The sequence below is a fragment of the Sparus aurata genome, chromosome 22 (assembly GCF_900880675.1).
Source record: "Sparus aurata chromosome 22, fSpaAur1.1, whole genome shotgun sequence".
Lineage (NCBI taxonomy): Eukaryota > Metazoa > Chordata > Actinopteri > Spariformes > Sparidae > Sparus > Sparus aurata.
This window is the reverse complement of record NC_044208.1, coordinates 13,098,942-13,117,172: the sequence shown is the minus strand read 5'-3', so window position 1 is coordinate 13,117,172 and position 18,231 is coordinate 13,098,942. Positions and strand designations below refer to the sequence as shown.

General features: G+C 42.0%; 1 protein-coding gene across 11 annotated transcripts in view; it reads right to left on the bottom strand.

Annotated features, from left to right (window-relative positions):
- Positions 1-18,231, bottom strand: part of ryr3 (ryanodine receptor 3) — a 138,525-nt gene that overhangs the window by 117,839 nt on the left and 2,455 nt on the right. For all 11 annotated transcript variants that reach the window (XM_030404939.1, XM_030404940.1, XM_030404941.1 and 8 more), the window contains exon 2: positions 613-732. In XM_030404939.1, the coding sequence (XP_030260799.1) occupies positions 613-732 (120 nt within the window). The remainder of the gene's footprint in view (positions 1-612; positions 733-18,231) is intronic.

Below are 18,231 nucleotides of genomic sequence, written 5' to 3'. Positions count from 1 at the left end.
AGAGAGATAGAGATATAGAGATATAGAGATACAGATATAGATATAGATAGAGAGAGAGAGAGAGAGAGAGAGAGAGATAGAGATAGAGAGATAGAGATACATAGATATAGATAGATAGAGAGAGAGAGAGAGAGAGAGAGAGAGAGAGAGAGAGAGAGAGAGAGATCTGAGAAAAGTCAGAATTCTGACTTCTTAGTGAGAACTCAATTACATGCTTTCACATTTGGCCTTAATTCTCTTCTGCATCTTAGTAATAAATACAGTCCACATTAAAGTAAGTCAGAATAAACACAGTGAGTGGATGATGGGAGGTGTCAGGGAAAGCTGGAGGATATAGAAGTGGGAAAAAAAGGTTTGGATCAATTCACTGAGACCAAAAATCTATGCACTTTCAGTTTAAGAAGAGAGCGGTACAAACTAGTTTTCAGCCAAAGTATTTTCAGAAGCAAACGTCTCCACAGCTCTTCCCCATCTTAAAGGTCATTACACTTTGTCGTTGCAGTTGCTATAGCTGCTCGTCTCGTGCCAAACTGCAGCTTACTTGCCATTTCTTCATAATGTCCACTCCTGCCTTGAATCTTAAATTCAACACCGCTGTGTGCCACTCCTCACCTTTGCTTCAGATGTGGGTTCCAGGTAACACAGACGGTTTCCGAGTCCCTCGGCTCCCAGGCAGAACTTGCGATGCTCCTTCTGGATGGTGGCCACACACTGGAGCACCACCTCATCATCCTGCCAGGAGAAGAGAGAGGAGCATTATTAAAGCCAAAAAATTGTTTGACAGCGACCTATCAAAAGTAAACAAGACCAGACAAGAAGGAAATAATCTATATTGGCTCCGTTTGGTTGCTTCTCGCACTCAGAATCAAAATATACCAACGGATATCTGACAGTTAGGAAAACATAGATTTTGCTGCATTGGGTTCGGGCTGACTGATGAGGAAAATCGGTTAAAAAGGAAATGCAAGGAAAACGTGTTGTTGCCAAATTAGAACAAACAAGCGTTTCAGCAGCAGGAAAGTACAAGAACAAAAACTATATGAATCAATAGCAGTGACGGCAAAGCGGCTTTGAGTAATATCATTTCTAAACCTCCGAGATCTCTGTGGGAGTCACAGGAAAACCTCGATTCAATCAGCGAAACCGATAAATGAACATCTGTATCTGTCAGGGTCGAGAGGGTCGGGCTCTATTTGGCAACACACACACACACACACACTCTCGGACACACACCTCAAGTACACAAACAAATCAATATGTGTGTGTGTGTGTGTGTGTGTGTGTGTGTGTGTGTGTGTGTGTGTGTGTGTGTGTGCGCGCCTCCTGCCAGCTAACGTCCCACACTAATCTGAGCTGATGGTTGCCATGGTTCTGGCTCCCACCTCCTTCACAGCAGTATTAATTCAATAGATCTAGTTACAGGCTGCACAGCACCCACAGACTCAGGAGGCAAGATAACAAAGCCTGACAATATTTCCAAAAAAAATCAAAAAAGACAATGGCACCCTGGACCCAAAACGAGAAAGATTTAGAGTCCCCACACGGTCAGACTCATGTGAAGGGAATCATTTGAGAGGGCTTCTCCCAGCACGCAGCCATCTCCTGTTTCCAAAAATAATGACAGACTGAAATGTGTCTAATTTGTAATTTCGCACTGCTGTACGGATGGAAATGAAATGAAATGCAGGAGAGAGAAAAGGTGTCAAGCAAAATGCGGAACAGGTTTCCCTCCTCTTTCAGCAGATGTAGAGGTTCAAACAGACATCGTGGGAGGCCTAAAGTTGATCTGTGTGCTTCATATTTAGTGTGAGCTGTTCCATAATGTATTGGTTTGTATATGTGGGAGGTGTTCACAGTCAAAAGAAAAAAAAAGGATACTGACTGGACTGTCTTGTCTCTTGACAATAACACACACACATTGAATTCATTAACAGAGCAGCACAAAGCTGTAAAATCCTACACAACAAAAAATATTCCCTCACGGATAGAGAACAATCTTTGGTCCGCCCAACGCTACTGTATTTATTTTGTTTTTCCTACCCTATGTTAGTGCTCAGCATCAAGTGTCTTACATCATCTGATTCAGGAGAACATAAAATTTTGGTCTGACTCATTCAAAAAAGGTGCAGTACGCAGTTTTGGGGTACAATTCTTGATCAGAAGAGAAAGATCTTCATTGACTGATGTTTTGTGCTCTCGTACTGATTTACTATGTTTATAAGTGGCGGACCCTGCCACCTTTCTAGCTTCAAACAGTGTTCTGGGGACCTCATTTTCCTTTCAGAACATAATGGAAAAGATACATTTTGTTGAGTTTGTATTATTACCTCATAATATGGTAACCATTGAAACTGGGTGTGAGTGTGAATTTCTTCCCCTAAACTACATAGTGTCCCTTTGAAAAGGGATATGTGTGACTGTGTGTTGTGCTGGAAGCCGGTCGTAGGTTCACGTATGCAGACTCTAGTTCTTATCCGACATTTCGTTGCTGTTTCTCTCCTTCACCCGACAAGGCACTCGAGAGCATGCATCAAGTCACATCTTTTGGACTATCGAGGAAAAATCCAACCCAAATCCTTCACAAAGAAATCAACAGTCCAGCAGCAATAAACAACTACAACAAATCATCCACAGGCGCGTGTAGTCAAGCAAGAGAGACGGGGAAAAGTCTAATTTTTCATGTCATATTACAGTAAGCTCACACATTGCCAATAAAAAATGATTAACTCATGTAAATTGATAACATTTGTCACACAGAGCCCCTTTAAAGTCTCAATTTTAATTTGCTCTGTCTGAGAATGGATGAATGGACTAGACTTTTTTAAATATTGTGTATTTTGACAGAGCCTCAGGAGGTTTAGGATTGTTTTTTTTTATTTTATTAAAAAATGCACTTGGATTCTTTGGACTGTGTATATTTCCACTGTGTTTCCAACTGTGAGAATAGTGAGTATGCAAACTCCCTGTAGTGGTTCCCTGAGGAATCAACAAAATGTGTTTTTGAAGTAAAAAAAAAAAAAAAAAAAAAAATTGTGTAAAACTATGAGAATTTATAGTTTGACTCCTTCAGATGAACTGTCATTTTAAATAGTTAAAAGGCGTGCGTGAAATCAAAAATTCATGCGTGTTTTGTGCGCATAAGCGAGCAAAACTTAAAAACTCATGATGGCGAGATAGTCAGCAGAGGTTAAAATTTAAAAAGATTCAAAACACACTTCAAACCGGATCTCAGGATGAGAAGTGCAGAACAGGAGGAGAATATTTCAGGCAGCCCTGCAGAGACCTCAGACAGCCTGATATTTTCTGAGGCGGCACACGGTGTTAAAAGTTTCAGAACCACTGCTTTATTTCATTTACTGACCATGTAAGAAGTGCCCGAAAGAGGTAGAAGATTAATTAGAAAAGTGATTCAATCATAACAGAGGGCATGGAAGCAGAAGTGAAATGTTATATCTATTGAACATAAACCAAAAAAAAAAAAAAAACAGCTTGGGTACAATCACTGCCGGTTGGCCCAGAGGAAGACACTATATGGGTTTCCTGGATGAATCAATCGAGTTTTTGAAGTATGGAAGGATTACCGGTTCAAAAGTTATTAAACATTTTAGAACAAAAAGCTATTTTTAGCTGCCTGAGGCTGTATGTTAAACATTAACTCACTGTACAGATTATAATTTCTGTCTGATAGACGTGATCAACACTGTGCTGCGGAAACATCGCCGGAAGAGGAAAAAGTGAGTGACATTGATGAATAAACAAATTATGGTCAAAGAGGCATGGAGTGATTTATACAGCAGCTAATTAGCACTGAAAGCTAATTAGAGCACATCCAACAAAAAGGCAAAGTGTCTGGGTCTGTGAAGTGCATTAGTGGCCATGCCGAGGATATGCTTTGGTCAGTTTATGCTGCGGGGTATAAAAAAGTAATAAAGAGTTAAATGTCAAGGCGAAGTGAAAGAGAGGCCGAGCTGGTACGGCAGTACGTTCCAGGAGCGTTTTAAAACACCCCACGACTCGACTTTGGGCTTCAGGGAGGTGATTACAGATCGTAGAAAAACATCAATATTGGCTCCGAATCGCTGCTGCTGCTGCTTTCTGGGTAGCTGTGTGATGGAGGAAACACAGCTTGTTGTTTCAGGCTACAGACGGGGAAACTCAATATGGCCACAGGATGACCAAAGACTTGTCACCTCTTTAAAATCGAGTAAATGTGACTCTTTCTCTTCAGCTGTTTGGGATTCTAGTGGCCTTACGAAACCAGCCAGGCTGGCAACGTTAGCGACACGCTATGGGTGCATGTGGCATGCAACAGGTGATCTTTAGTGCCACATTTGCCTGCAAATGTGAGTAATTTTATGAAATGTTTTATGGAAAATCCTTGAGAGCAGCGATTAAAACCCAACACTCGAACGCTACGCCGAAAGCCACGCAATGATTCATGCATACTCGAACTTGTTCAGAGTTGACAAGTGCAGCGAAAGCCTCAGAAACATTGATTTCTGCCCGCTCTGATAGTGCAGCTTCATAGGAAGAAGTGGTCCGAGTTGCACTGGGGATCAAAACTCTGCATAGACTGGATGCCATCCAGTTATTTGAGCGGAGTGAAGCGACGGGAGGAAGAGCAGAATGGATGATAATGCCAACACGGCTCTTAATAAATACAACCACAGGAGACACTGGTTTAATGTCAAGGATATATACATGGTGGACGTCCTCCTATAAAAATCCCATCGCTGTGATCGGATCTCAAAATCTAAGGAAATAGTAATGTGTCGCCACGGCCAAGACGTTTTCCCAAGACGCTTTCCGTCTCTCTCAGTACCCCTGACTTGATCGCCAGCCAGAGAATCTGGTGAATCTGAGGCAAAGTGATCCTCGCAGCAGCAGTGTGACCATCTGCTAGACAGCTAAAGAGCAGCATCAGTACTATGTATAGGGCCTTGGCCTGCAGCGGGAGGAGGCAAGCGAGGGGTTGGGTGGCTGCTTCACCCAGCTTCCAAGTGCAGAGCGGGAACTTGACCCTGCCCTCTCCCAACCCGACCCCACCCGTCATTGCTACCCCTCCATATCCCTCTGGATCCTGCAGATTTGACACTTGTCTGCTTTAGAAAAGGAATGAAAGTTCGTCACTCTTGGTTCTTCAGTTAAATGACCGCCGGCACTGCGGTCTCAACGGACCTTACTCAGTGTTTCCCCACTCTCCACTTCCCTCTCTTCCTCCACTTCGCTCGCCAAGCGGCCAGGCCTCTGTGCGCCCGTAACAGACAGCGACAGGTGTATGTGTGCGAGCTGCCCGATGCATCCACCGACCGAAACCCGAGAGCCGCAGATGCTCCAGCGTGCCAAATAAACTCCCGCAAACTCACCCGGCGCTGCCACCAATGTGAACTTGAGAAAAGGTGAATCTGTTCAATCCCTCAGCGCTGCTATTTTCACACGCATGCTTTGCACATGCTCACTCGAGATCAACAGGCAGACTTACAGAGGGGGGGTGAAAAAAAAAAAAAAGGCAGACAGAAGGGGGTTTAAAAAGTGAAGGGAATTAAGAAACTTCCAGCACGTTTGTCTCCTTGTTCACACTGTCTCAGTGTGTAGTCTGTCTCAATTGCTGTGACCGCTCAGGCGTCGTGTTTCTCATAAATGTCAGGCAGGGCGCTAAGTACAGGTTGAGCTACGTGTTTTAGTGAAGCTTAGCTAACAGCATGGAGACCAAAGTAGATACAGTGTAGATGTGTGAGAACTACAACCTGATAAGCCAGAGAAGGGCCGAAGTCGGTGCGTATCGGAGCACCAATGAGAGCTCGCATCGAGAAAATGGTGAAATAATAATAATAAAATAATAATAGAGAGTATCACAGCCGAGACTCATCTGGAGGATCTCTGCGCTCACAAAATCATCTGCCAAGCACCTGACGGTGAATAATTTAGTTATCATTCACAACGTTCCAGCCTTGCGCTGAATTTAAAAAAAAACAAAAAAAAACTCGTCGAGCCGTAGGAAACGGGAGGAAATGGTGACAGTGTAAGAAAATGATTAGGAGGCGGTGCAGAGCCTGACACAGTGCAGCCAGCCGCAGTGAGGCACAGACCAAAACAGAAACAGGCGAGGGTGTAAACGAGAAACAGAAAGAGGAGAGAAGGAGAGGAAGACTGAGGATTTGTTTTTAGCTCCACAGTTTAGTGTTTCTCGTCTACGTCCGAGCAGCATCAGGTCTGACTACAGACACAGTCAGCTGCATTGATTGCACCTGCAGCTACTTCATATTCTTATCGGCCTGAACAGAAACAGGGATGAAACAGACCTCTATTTATATGCTGGGTACATTTGGTCAGAGTGTCTGATTGGTTCCCAAAAATAGCTTTAAAAAGAAAATCTGAAAATCTCTATTCAGGAGGCTCATTTATAAAAAATGTTGATGAAGGTTCTAAAATCTAAGTGCTGTATTGTAAGCCTGTCGGGTGAGAGAGAGATTAGATTTGTACTTTAACTTCATCTCAAGATCATTTCAGACGATATGCTTAAAAAAAAAAAAAAAGGTGCAGTATGTAAGAACTGGCCACGTGTTGAATACATAGTCAAAACAGAAACAAAGCACCAAAAATGAGGGTGATGGGAGAGGAGACTGAAGCAGCACAACTACGCCATGGATTGTGTATTATTTGCTGGACTAAACAGTGGGTTGACAAACATAGCAGAACACAAAGCTTGGAGTTTGTCGCTGCGGCACATAGTCCAATAATGTCATGAAAGTTCAAGTTAAAGAAAAATCACTTGAGTCAAGTAGATATCATGGAGATAAGATCATTTCTGCATTAAAGTTAGGATTTAATATTGACTAGTTATCCATGCGTTTGTGCTTAAAGCCCCAGTACAGACTTTTCATTTAGTGTTGATTTTGGCGGCCCCGCTGGACGAAAGCGGTAGTGTTTTGCCGGAATGGAGACTGCATTTCCCATGAGCTCTGGCGCCCACTGTCGTGAAGACGTTTGTCTGGCCGGCGCGTGTAGATTTGTTTTGGAAACGTCGGAAAGACGACGGGACTTGCTTTGAAAACTTTTTTTTTTAGCAGCTACCTGCAGCGTGCATATGGACGAGGTAATGTGTCTATTTGTATTTCTACTTAATATAATATGCCGCCGGTGAAACAAAGTAATGCTGCTGTTGCACTGCAATTTCCCAGCTATATATATTACCCACGATGCTACAGAGCTAGCGTTACAGCAAAGTCACAGTGATTGTGATGGATGTTTTGTTCTAAGTAAGAAACTGAATCATTTATAATGACAGGGGATATTACCGATGCATCGTTGCAGGTCGGCTGGGCTGATCATACAGCTGAAATGAACGAACGAACGAATTCTTTTTCTTTTCTTTGTCTCATTATCAGCCATGACAAAAGTTTTAGCTCGGTTAGCACTGGCTAGCGTAGCAACAAAACAGCTATGCCGTATCCTGAATGTCGTCAGTTCCGGTCTGACTGCCGTAAATCGTTTCGTCAGTGGTCCGACCCGACCAAGGCCTTTCAGAGGTATAGAATTAGACTACTTAGAAATAGCGTATCTTCACGCTGATGGGCTCATTTGCTGTTGTAGGTAACAGAGACACATCAGCAGAAACCAGAGACTTTTCTATATCCAGTTAAAAACTCCGTACAGGGGCTTTAAGTCATGCTTGGGATAAAAAATGATCAAAAGTGATTTGACTGCAAGAATCGTGAGGGGGTTCCGTAGCACTAAAATCCATATCAGCCTTTATTTTACTGCTCCGTCTCTCTGAGGGGACACAGAGTCAACACCTCTGTAACATCCTAAAAAAAGGTTTGAAGCAAATGTCTTTCATATTTCATGAATACGATTTGTTCCAGTTGTATCACTGGTCGTTTACAGTTTTACACACAGTCCGACAACTAATTTAAAAAGCTTCAGTAAATGCGGCAAATGAATAAATGGCATGACGACAGGTGAACTATGAAACACATTTCTCTGAACACAAAAAAGTATTGAGCATTTCTCTGCGGGGCTAAAAAATAAAAGCATACAAGTCACTACTCAGTGATTAAGAACAGCGTAGGCAGACGCTGAAAAGCTGGAAACTTTAAACACTGTGACCGTCTTGGTCATTGAATACAAGTAGGAATTTCATTGTCATGTAAAAACGTTAAGTTCTATTGTTACCAGAAGTTATAATCACTATGAAACTTTGCCAGCTAGAAATTAATTTGGATTCAAATATTTGCATCTTTGGACTAAAGAGAGGTTATGTTTAAACTTCCAAGGAAACTCTTAGCACTCCAGTAACTATAGTAACTGTAACTGTAGACGAGAGTTAGCGGAGTGAGCAGCAGCAGCAGCAGCAGCAGCAGCAGCAGCAGCAGCAGCTCCACTGGGCTTTCCATCAGAACTGATTAATGAGATGTTTAAATGAACGAGACTCGTCTTAACCAAACAGCCATTCAGCTCCACAGTAGAAACAATGAAGCTGCAGTGTCAGCAGAAAATGACAATTTGTGTAACAAAAAAACAACTTTATTACAGGATGTTTAATGACATTAATGCGTGCTTTTCCCAGATGCAAATGAGACACATTAGGGACCTGCCAACACTCCCGATTCCTGCTCCTAAAGATTTCATAGTGATACAAATCAAATGGGATGGTCTTCGTGTTTGTGCGGAATATGCATGTCGTGGCACCTGGCAACTCAACCCAGGGGCAGAGGTGAGTGTGCGCCAATGACCCGGCCTCGCTAAAGCCCTCAGCTCAGTTTGCAGCTGAAAATGATGAAATGGGTACCAAGAAGAAGATATATGGTTCACAATGCAACTCCTTTCACATTCATATTCAGAATCAGTGTAGCTCTTCTCTCCTTTCTGACTTTACAGAGTTTTGTTACTGAAGTGGCAGTTAAACATCATCCGGTCACCGTCACATGTTGTGTGTAAACATAATGCATAGTGTGACCATCATGGGTCAAAATGAATAATGCACTGTGCATCTGAGCTCTATGTTAAGGGAAAAAAATGAGATAAAATTCTGCAGTCAAGCGACTTTTGCCCCACAGTACAATGCCATGGATCACAGACTCCAAGATTTATATTGTGTTCCTATAACAAATTGGATTTTCTTGGCTTAGTTTGTATGCATATTGCTTTAGAGCGGCTTCAAATAATAGAGGCCCACCATGCGTGCAAGGCCGAGGCGTCAGGCTCAGCAGAAACGCTGAGAAATGGAGGGCCTCCAGTCAGGGACGAGGCTGGAGCCTCTGTAAAGTCCATCATCCTGTCTGATGAGACCGAGCGGACACAGGCAAGAGTGTGTGTGTGTGTGTCTGTGTGTGTGAGAGAGTGTGTGTGAGTGTGTCTGAAAGAGAATGAAGAGGTCAGGTGAAGTGAGGACATTCACCTGAAGCCAGCTTGAGTCTTCTTTTCTCCCTCTAAGCTCTCAGCCCCTGACCGAGGCCCACACTTATTTCACCCTCCACCCCGTCAGTTCTGTGTGCGCGCCAAATCTAACGCACACATTAGATGATTTTCAGCTCTAAGCCTCAGAAGACAGCGGCGCGATAAGGCAAGCACTTTTTTCTTTTGGAATGGATTTCACAGAGGCCAAATATTCATTCCTCAGACAGACCGAATAGCTACAGGTCAATAGAGGTCGCGACAAGAGATGAATTCAACGAGCATCTAAGTGTTTCACAATAGATCAGAAGCGGTCTGTGACAAGGTAAACCTCCCTCCATACAAGGGGCTGGAAATGGTTTCCAAATCCATCAGGCTACAAGATGTCATCTTGAGACTGCTGCTGCCACGGTTGGATGCACACGGCAAATAGAAAAACGGTATATCTAGGATGTCGGTGGTCTTACTGAAAAATTAAAGATAAGAGACTTATTAGCAAAATGACAAATAAAATCATGTTTACTCAAAGTGAAACACCCTTCAGTCCTATCTCTAGTAATTCAAGCACTGGATCTTTTAAGCATTACACACTTAAGATTGGTTTTGGAAGTAATTCAGGTCTTGATCCCCCTCCCCCCTTGTAATTACTATGATGTGCCCTAAAGCATGGCACTTCACACCTAAATGCACTGCCTGAGCTCTTCATTGACTACAGTATATAGTAAGTCATTCCTTTACAAGCGCTTTAAAGCCCCTGAAAAAACTTGGCTACAGTTGTTTAGCTGTCTGGGTCCTGACTTTAATGAGTTGGTTGATTTTCTCCACTCTCGCTGCGCCATTTTATTTTACAAAAAAAAAACTCTAAAAAAAAAACAAAACACTGTGGACAGACAGATACTATTACCAACAAGCTGGTGAATATAATGCAGCATTAAGCAGCTAAAAAGTCAAATATCTCCCTCAGGAGTCGGTGGAGACCAAAAACAGAGCTACAAGAGAGGAAAGTATTCCTAACTAAATTAGCAACAATGTACAATTTAGAAGAGTGTAGAATTTATTAAGAGGTTAAAACTTGTGAGTTTTTGCCTGTCCGAGTCCATCATTGGTAGCTGACCTCCAATAACCAATTCAACACAAGTCTTCTGTACACGTTAACTCATGTTGGTCTAAGATTTACGAGCAAGCCAAAGTAACATGTTGAAAGAGTGTTAGTTAACAGAGTTACAGCACCACTGTTGATATTAGACCAATCGGAGCAACCAAACATGTGATGTGGCACAGACGTATCACGTAGCGACAGGGTCTCAAACTTTCTCAAATTAAAACATATAAAGTACAATAAAATGTGTTTGAACTGGTGCGTTACGAGGGATAGACTTGCAGACTGGACGCAATTGGAAAAACCTCAGTCAGACATCAGTCAATGCACTTGACTCAAATCTAGACACGTGACACTGCCACTCTGTCAGGCACCGTATCAAACCTGCCCCATATCATAGAAACAGAGACTGGCTGGTTACTGACCAAGTCACAGGGAGATCTGTCTAAATGGGAGTTGGGCCAAGCGTAATTGCCAGAGCAAATGAAACATGAGCTTGTAGATTCATCTGGTTTCCAAACTAAAACAACGCACAAACTGCTCTCCGATGCAAATGTTGCTTAACTCTGATTAGTGCATGGAGGTAAGTGACATCAGCAACATTTCCAACTGAGGGCTGCCCACTTCAAAGCAGCGAAAGGGGCACAAATGGAAAGATAAATTAATTTCTCATGTGAAGCGAGACAAGAAAAGTAGTATAAGAAGCTGAGTGAGGAAATCAATAATCAAGGCCTTTAAGGTGGATTATAGAAGCCTATGAAAAAAAGGCTAAATGGCCTTATGGAGACAGAGCTGACAAACTGAACCATGCTGGAATTAAGTGAAAATGAACCGAGTGACCTGAGGGACACTCGAAACGGTAAGAAGCTCACCGTCTGCACCTTTTCCAGTCCCTGGTTGATTAATGGAGCTAATTATTTTACTTGAGAGTCCACTCACACTGCTGCAGCTCCTCTGGCTTGGATCTTACTGCTGTCTTTGCTTGGACCACCACAGAAACGTACGATGCAATCGCTCCTCTGAAATATCAATATCAAGTTAAACCAATTTGTATTTTTGGCTGTGGTATGAAGCTTGATGCTCACAGTATAAAATGACACTGTTCATTAAGTGCATTTCAGGCCAATAACTCAAAAGGAGGTATTGATTTTGATTGTATAATGTTTTGCTAATTAAATCAGTTATGAGACAGTGACAAGGAGGCCAAGGTCGAGGCAACATAATCCACATGCAAAGCAGAGATATATGTAACTGTAGGTCACGTATATGCTTAATATTACAGGCTAATAGATTATATTTCAGGTGAAGAGTTTTAGTTTTAGCCTCCTGGAAAAGAGAATTTTAGGAGTGAATGCTCTTAAAAAAGCTTGCAGGTGAAGGCGTACCTGAGGTCACCCACTGGCCAAATGACAAAGAGCCTCTTCTCACCACTTCCATAATTAATGGGCGTTTCATAAGCTTCAAAACAACAGTTCAAGGCTGAAGATGGAACAATGCAAAAATAAGACAGCTTTTGTTGTTGCAAAACAAAAGAGCTGAATGATACAGGAGGTGCTCTCCATGCAAGAGCAGCCAAAGATGAATAAAAACTATTAAAAGTTGTCAACGTTCTTCTAAAACAAATCTTCCAACTCCAAACTAAACTGTCAGAAACGTCATCTTAAATGATCAATTAGTCTTTTATTTAACTAAACAGAGCCACTTAAGTCAAACCAATCACACCTCATTTCCAAATTAAAAGCATGAGAGCTACTTCAGTGAGCTGAGGTCCTGCCACCTTCCACATCGGGGCTGTGTAAATGATGGGGATGGCAGCCGCCAGCAGACTCGCTGTCCTTCAGCACTGATGACTGGAAGAGAGCCGGAGCTGCCAAAGAACACGCTGTTGCTCTGCCATCACAGCCCGCCCAATCAATACAGAGGAAATCCTTCTCATTCAATTTGAATCAAGCCGGGGGAGGTTCACCCGAGGCTGCCTCTCTCTCTCTCTGTCCAACTCTCACTGAAGAGGCAAACTTTGCAAGGGCATCAACGAGAGCAATATAGGAAATGCAGCACAGAGTGTTGGAATGATGACTCAATGACAATGAGATGGTATAGATTTCCTTTTCACACGGAAAGAGAGAGGAGTGCATTGTGATCCTGTCTTCGTACTATTCCGGGTTGTGTCTGCAGGGTGTCGGCATGTTTCGAGTCATCAATCAAAAACAAGCCACATGCAAACATTCAGACATCCACAGTGAATTCTTCATCTCAGACTTGATATGAAAACTATTCTGACAGACTTTGGGAGACATGAGATGCTGTCAAGTTGATATTTTTCAGTCACTTACACTGAACATTATCACCAAAAACTTCCTAGTTATTAAAATCATGTCATGTCATTTAACCCAAAGCAACAGAAAAGCTATTAAATGGACGTTGAAGTGAAATTGTTTTGCCCCATTTTTCACATTGAGGGAATAAACTTTAAAAGTTGAACTTTAAAGCAACAAATGCAACTTCCTGGAGAAAGATAGCCAATTGTTGAGTCTCACCCTCAGGTTGTCAAATATTGATTCATTGGGTTGGCAGCCCGGGCTGGACGCCAACCTGAGACGTCTGTTTTTGACAAAATGGGGGATGAGTTAGTTACATTTTCTTTGAGCCAGTGGTTCTCAAACTTTTCCGTCATGGCTCCTTTCAGAAAACGAAAACAGTTCATGCCCTCACCCCACAAATGTAATCAATCATAAACAATAAGTGGGGAAGCAACTAAAAAGGAAAATCACAAATAAAAAGGCCAAATCCTACAAAATGTTGCTTTAAGAACAATTGATTGAAGCCAACATGGACAAGAAAAGAAACATCTACAATTCAATAACAACAAAAAAATTGATCCTACAGACAAAATCCCACGAACAGCTGTGGAAAAAAAACAAACCACCTTGAGGTGAGATTATTTTGTCACTTTTTTTCCCCTAAAATATCATTTGGTGGGACCTCAACATCACCAAGTTTAGTCAAAAATATATTATAATTTGACAGAGACAGGGTTGTCAACAAAGATCATTATCAGAACCATTAGGGCCCTTCTGGTTTTGTTTTTCAGCTTCCTTTCTTCATTATTTCATTGCAAGTCTCAACACAGTGTCTCACAGTGTTTCATTGCACAGTGCTTCCAGACAATTATCTAACACCTGCAGATGGAAATGGGAAAAAAACACCTATTTTCACTCATACCTGACCCCCACTCTTTCATACCTTGACAACCCTTCAGCAGATTGCATCATTCATGCGATTTCGCTCGTCATCCCCTGGTACTGGTTCGCAAAAAATCTATGATTCTTTCACTTTGAACAGTTTGAACAAGAACTCTAAACCATTCAACTACAGATTCCCTCGGTTAAATACCTGCAAAATGCACTTTTCTGGCAATCTGCATGACAAAATTACTGGATGTTCTGTATGTGATAAACAATGAGGCTATCTGTTAAAACTCACATAATAAATCCAACACCAAGCAAAAGGTATTTAACTAACATCAAACTAAACTAACAACTGACATAAACAATCTGAACAGACAGTCATATCTGTCAGTGCCAAGCACACTAGACATCTTCCAAGTTGTACCACACTATTTTAGTGCAACACTTGCTGCGCTCCATTTCAAAAGCTCAGTGACACTGTCCATTACTTTGACATATTAAGCTTTACAAAATGTTGTATATGAGCGTGTGGTATCAAGCATTTCATTTCCAAATGCTACTTTATCCCTATAAAAATGGTGTTAAAGTGTCACTGGTCTGGTGCTGCCCTGACTTGAGCGCTGGCCCTGGTGTAGGTTAGTGCCAGGGGAGCAGAGCTGTATGTGCTGTGGAAGCATCATCTTTAAAAAGGCTAAATTTAAACCCCCAGAGTCCTCGCCTTGGTATGCAGAAGGCTTCCAGAACAACATAAACTCCAAATAAGCCCAGAAGAGCTAGGCTACTCATGAGCTGCAAGGCCTGCTCACCTGGTTTTAAAAAAGGTGTAAACAGTGGCTCACCTTGACAGCTTGGTTCAAATTAAACTTCTACAGGTATATGTCATATCTCTATAAAGTTTCTCCATTGACTTTGAGCCAAACTTTACCATAGCTAAGCCTGTCAAGCTTGTCATTCTCACGCAGCAAACGTATGCAGTCAACAATGACAATGGTGGAAATTTAATGCCCCAAAATTCTCAGTAATTTCAGAAACAATGAGTCAGATGAAAACAAAAGCAGACTAATTTTTAGCTGGCACCAGTCAATTTTGTCAGCAACTTTCTCAAACAGATTTTACCACCTGTAGCTAGCTAGCCAATTAAGCTAACTTCAGCTCCATCAGCTGGTTGAAAAAGTTAACTACAGTGGATTTTAAAAATGTTTTTAGCCAACTCTACTCCTACCAACAGAAAAATTAACTGGAAAAAGGTCTTAATACGAACTTGGACAAAGCTAACGTGTCTCATGCAAAAAGTGAAGAAACAGCATTGTTCTTCTATTTAAGAGTGGAGCTCATTGGTCCTTGACTTAAAGGAGTCATCACCTGGTTTTTTACATATCCAGTCCCTCTTGGATCGCTTTGGATCAATTCTTGAAACTTATTAGAAAAAAAAAAAATTTTAAAAACCAAACATAGAGCTTGTTCTGACCCTTTTTCATACCGCGACTTTCTCACGCGAGATTATGCGCGAGGTTTTGACCGGTCCGGATGTGCATTGTATTAATATGTAATGAGGTGCGCGTTGATTGGCCGCAGGAAGGACAGAAACGGAATGGGGGGCGAGCCTGCATGCACACACGGACTCAACAACATAAACAGCCCCCTGTCATGGCGCACACACTAAATGACGAACCTTACGGAATTCAGCCATTTTTGTACGAGCCGGAGTCGGAAACCGAACAGGAGAGTGAAGAGGCAGAGACGGTGGAAGAGACACGTTTACAGCAGGACGTCTCTGAATGGTAAATTCTTTGTTTTTTCCTTCTTACTTTTCACACTCGTGTTTTACATGTAAGACCTGAGTTTCAATGCTGGCGGTCACGATGTATGGCGTGAAAATGACAGAGAAATAAGCAGATTCGGCGTGCTCACTCAGAAAGTCTGGCTGAGGACGGCTGTGAGCCGATGCTTAATATGCAAGTAGCCTCCTGTGGTAACGTCACCACCGGAGCAGAGTCAAAATCTCATGCTTTAGGAACGCGCACGACTGTGCGCTATTCCTGTTCGGAAAAAGAGCCAAAGCGAAAAAAATAAGCCACTTTCAAACTCCAGCTTTTCAGGCAAGTTTCAACAGAGGTCCAACACCAATATGCATGATTTAACGAGAGAAATTGCGATTTCCGGGTGATGACTCCTTTAAACATATGAAAAGACAAAATGTGATCAGATCATATTTTATTTTACCGTAAGCTAACAACTTTGCTCCTTAGCTAGGCTACCTTAGTTGTTCATTCAATATTTTCACTTAAAATGTTACAACAAAACAAGGCTGCCAGGATAAGTACTAATCTGTCACACCCTATCGCAACAAACACTATTTTGGTAAAATCTGGATTGTACATTTCCCCAAATCTAGTAAGGTTGGGACAAGGGTGCTAGCATCATTCAGGACCAGGCTCCACACAGTGGGGAAATATTAGGTTACAAAGTGGATGTGCAAGTCATAAACAAGGCTTTTTTAAAAGTAATCTGCAACGTGAGACCTACTTAGTTGATTAACCGCTAATTTTATCTTCAGATGTAGGCTAGGGCTTCATTTCTAGGTCTATAAGTAACCTTGCAAGTAAGTTAGCCAGACATGCTAACATAGTTTTCAAGAGAGCAAACAAACACACTGTTTAATCCATTCCTTCCTTCATAATTAGCCTTTCATCAACATCCTGATGAGAAGCAACTTTAAAACTGTAGCAACTGTAAAAAAGTAAGAAAAGACTAGATCTTACTTCGTGTACACAAATTAATGTCACTAATGGCAGACTTCAAAAAGAATGTTCCAAAAACAAAATAGAAATTAAATCAACGTGTAAATCACACATAATAATCTTTTATTTTACTCCTCATACATAAAACTATGTTGATAAAGGATATCCATATTTCACCCCTCTTAAGGACACAGAGTATCATATAACTGTGCTAGATTATCAAGAACAGCTATATTTCTAATTCCAACACAATAAATCAAGGTCTTAAAAGACTTAAAACTAAAATCCAAAACATGACAGACCTAGCATGCCTGGTTATGTCTTCTACACCATGACTGGAAGAGTCATTTCTAGACCAAAAAAATAGAAGGAAATTCTACAGTTTCCAATGAAACCTGACATTCAGCCTGACAATGTCTAGCGTCATTTTCATTTAAGTTAATACCTCTCCTTTATCTAGCCTCACACAGCAACACACTCAATAAGCAACAATACCACAAATAAAATGGGTGACTGCACATAATTATCTGATGGCACGGCAACTATCACATTCTTTTACCGCTGCAGTCAGAGGGCTGTGGAAATGACTTGCAAATACTCTGTCTGGCCCATGAATAAAAAAGCCAAAACAGTCTCCAGCAGTGCAGTGATCATTTTCTGAAGACAAAACCCCCTAAGATAAATACTGCTTTCTCTGCATGTGTGTACTGAACGCCATTCCTGCCACCCCAGAGCTAAATCACTGGAGAGTCAACAAGCTGTCCACGAAAAAGTAATTCACAATAAGTAAGTACAAAACTTCAACGAATTTAATTTAAAGTTTTGCCACCGTCAACGCAGGCGGAGAGCTTCAGTGTGGGTCTGTAAAATTTCAGCTGTAGAGGTCTAACTATTTGCCTCCTCTCGGTTGCTTTTCATTGCCGTTCCCTTTGATGAAGGAGCTTTCATCGCTGCCAGCTTTCCCAACGTTACACATCAACAGCAAGGTGAGACTGCGTCCGAGCTGAAATCAAATCACAATGTCTGAGACCTCTGTCGCCACCGAAATCTGACAGTCGTATCCAATAGCGGGGTACTTAAACAATTCAATGTAAATATTGGGGGGGGGGGGGATCACAACAGCTGCAAATTCCAACACAACCACACAAAAACAACATTGCAATTGCAGGTCCTGACAAAATAAATCCCTCCTCCAATAAAGACATAACAATTGCACAGAGGCTTATACCATAATGTACAACAGCGTGTAAAAGCAGTGTATTTCCATTAGCACTCTTATTTTAAGGCTTGCTGTGGCTTACTGTGGACCCCCAGGGGAAGCCCCTCTCACCCATCCACCCTCTCAAATCGCTGTTGTCATCAGATAACCAGGATGCCAGTGTGACAGTAGAATCTGAGAGGCATGGGTCAGCATATCACTGGCATCACAAATAGTAGAGGCTGTTAAGTACAGGGTCCCACCTGCCACTAACAACAAGCCGAGCCTGCGGGGGGGCGGTTACATATAGAATAATACTACTGTATACATCAACATCCCAAAGCCGTGACACCGTTGGACTTCCTGCCGAATGGACATCAATCAAACCAAAATAAAGACAACGACACTTCACTGAATGTTAATGAGACGGACCAAACCAGCCTGTCTGCAACTTTGACGTGTCTTTGTCGTGAGGTATTCTCAGTCTGGGAAAACGGCAAATATATTTATGTTCTTTGGCTCGAAAGGCAGTCTTATGAAAATAACCCCTATGATGTCATCAGGTTGGTCTCAGCCAATGCTTCAAATATTGAACACAAAGCTCGCATT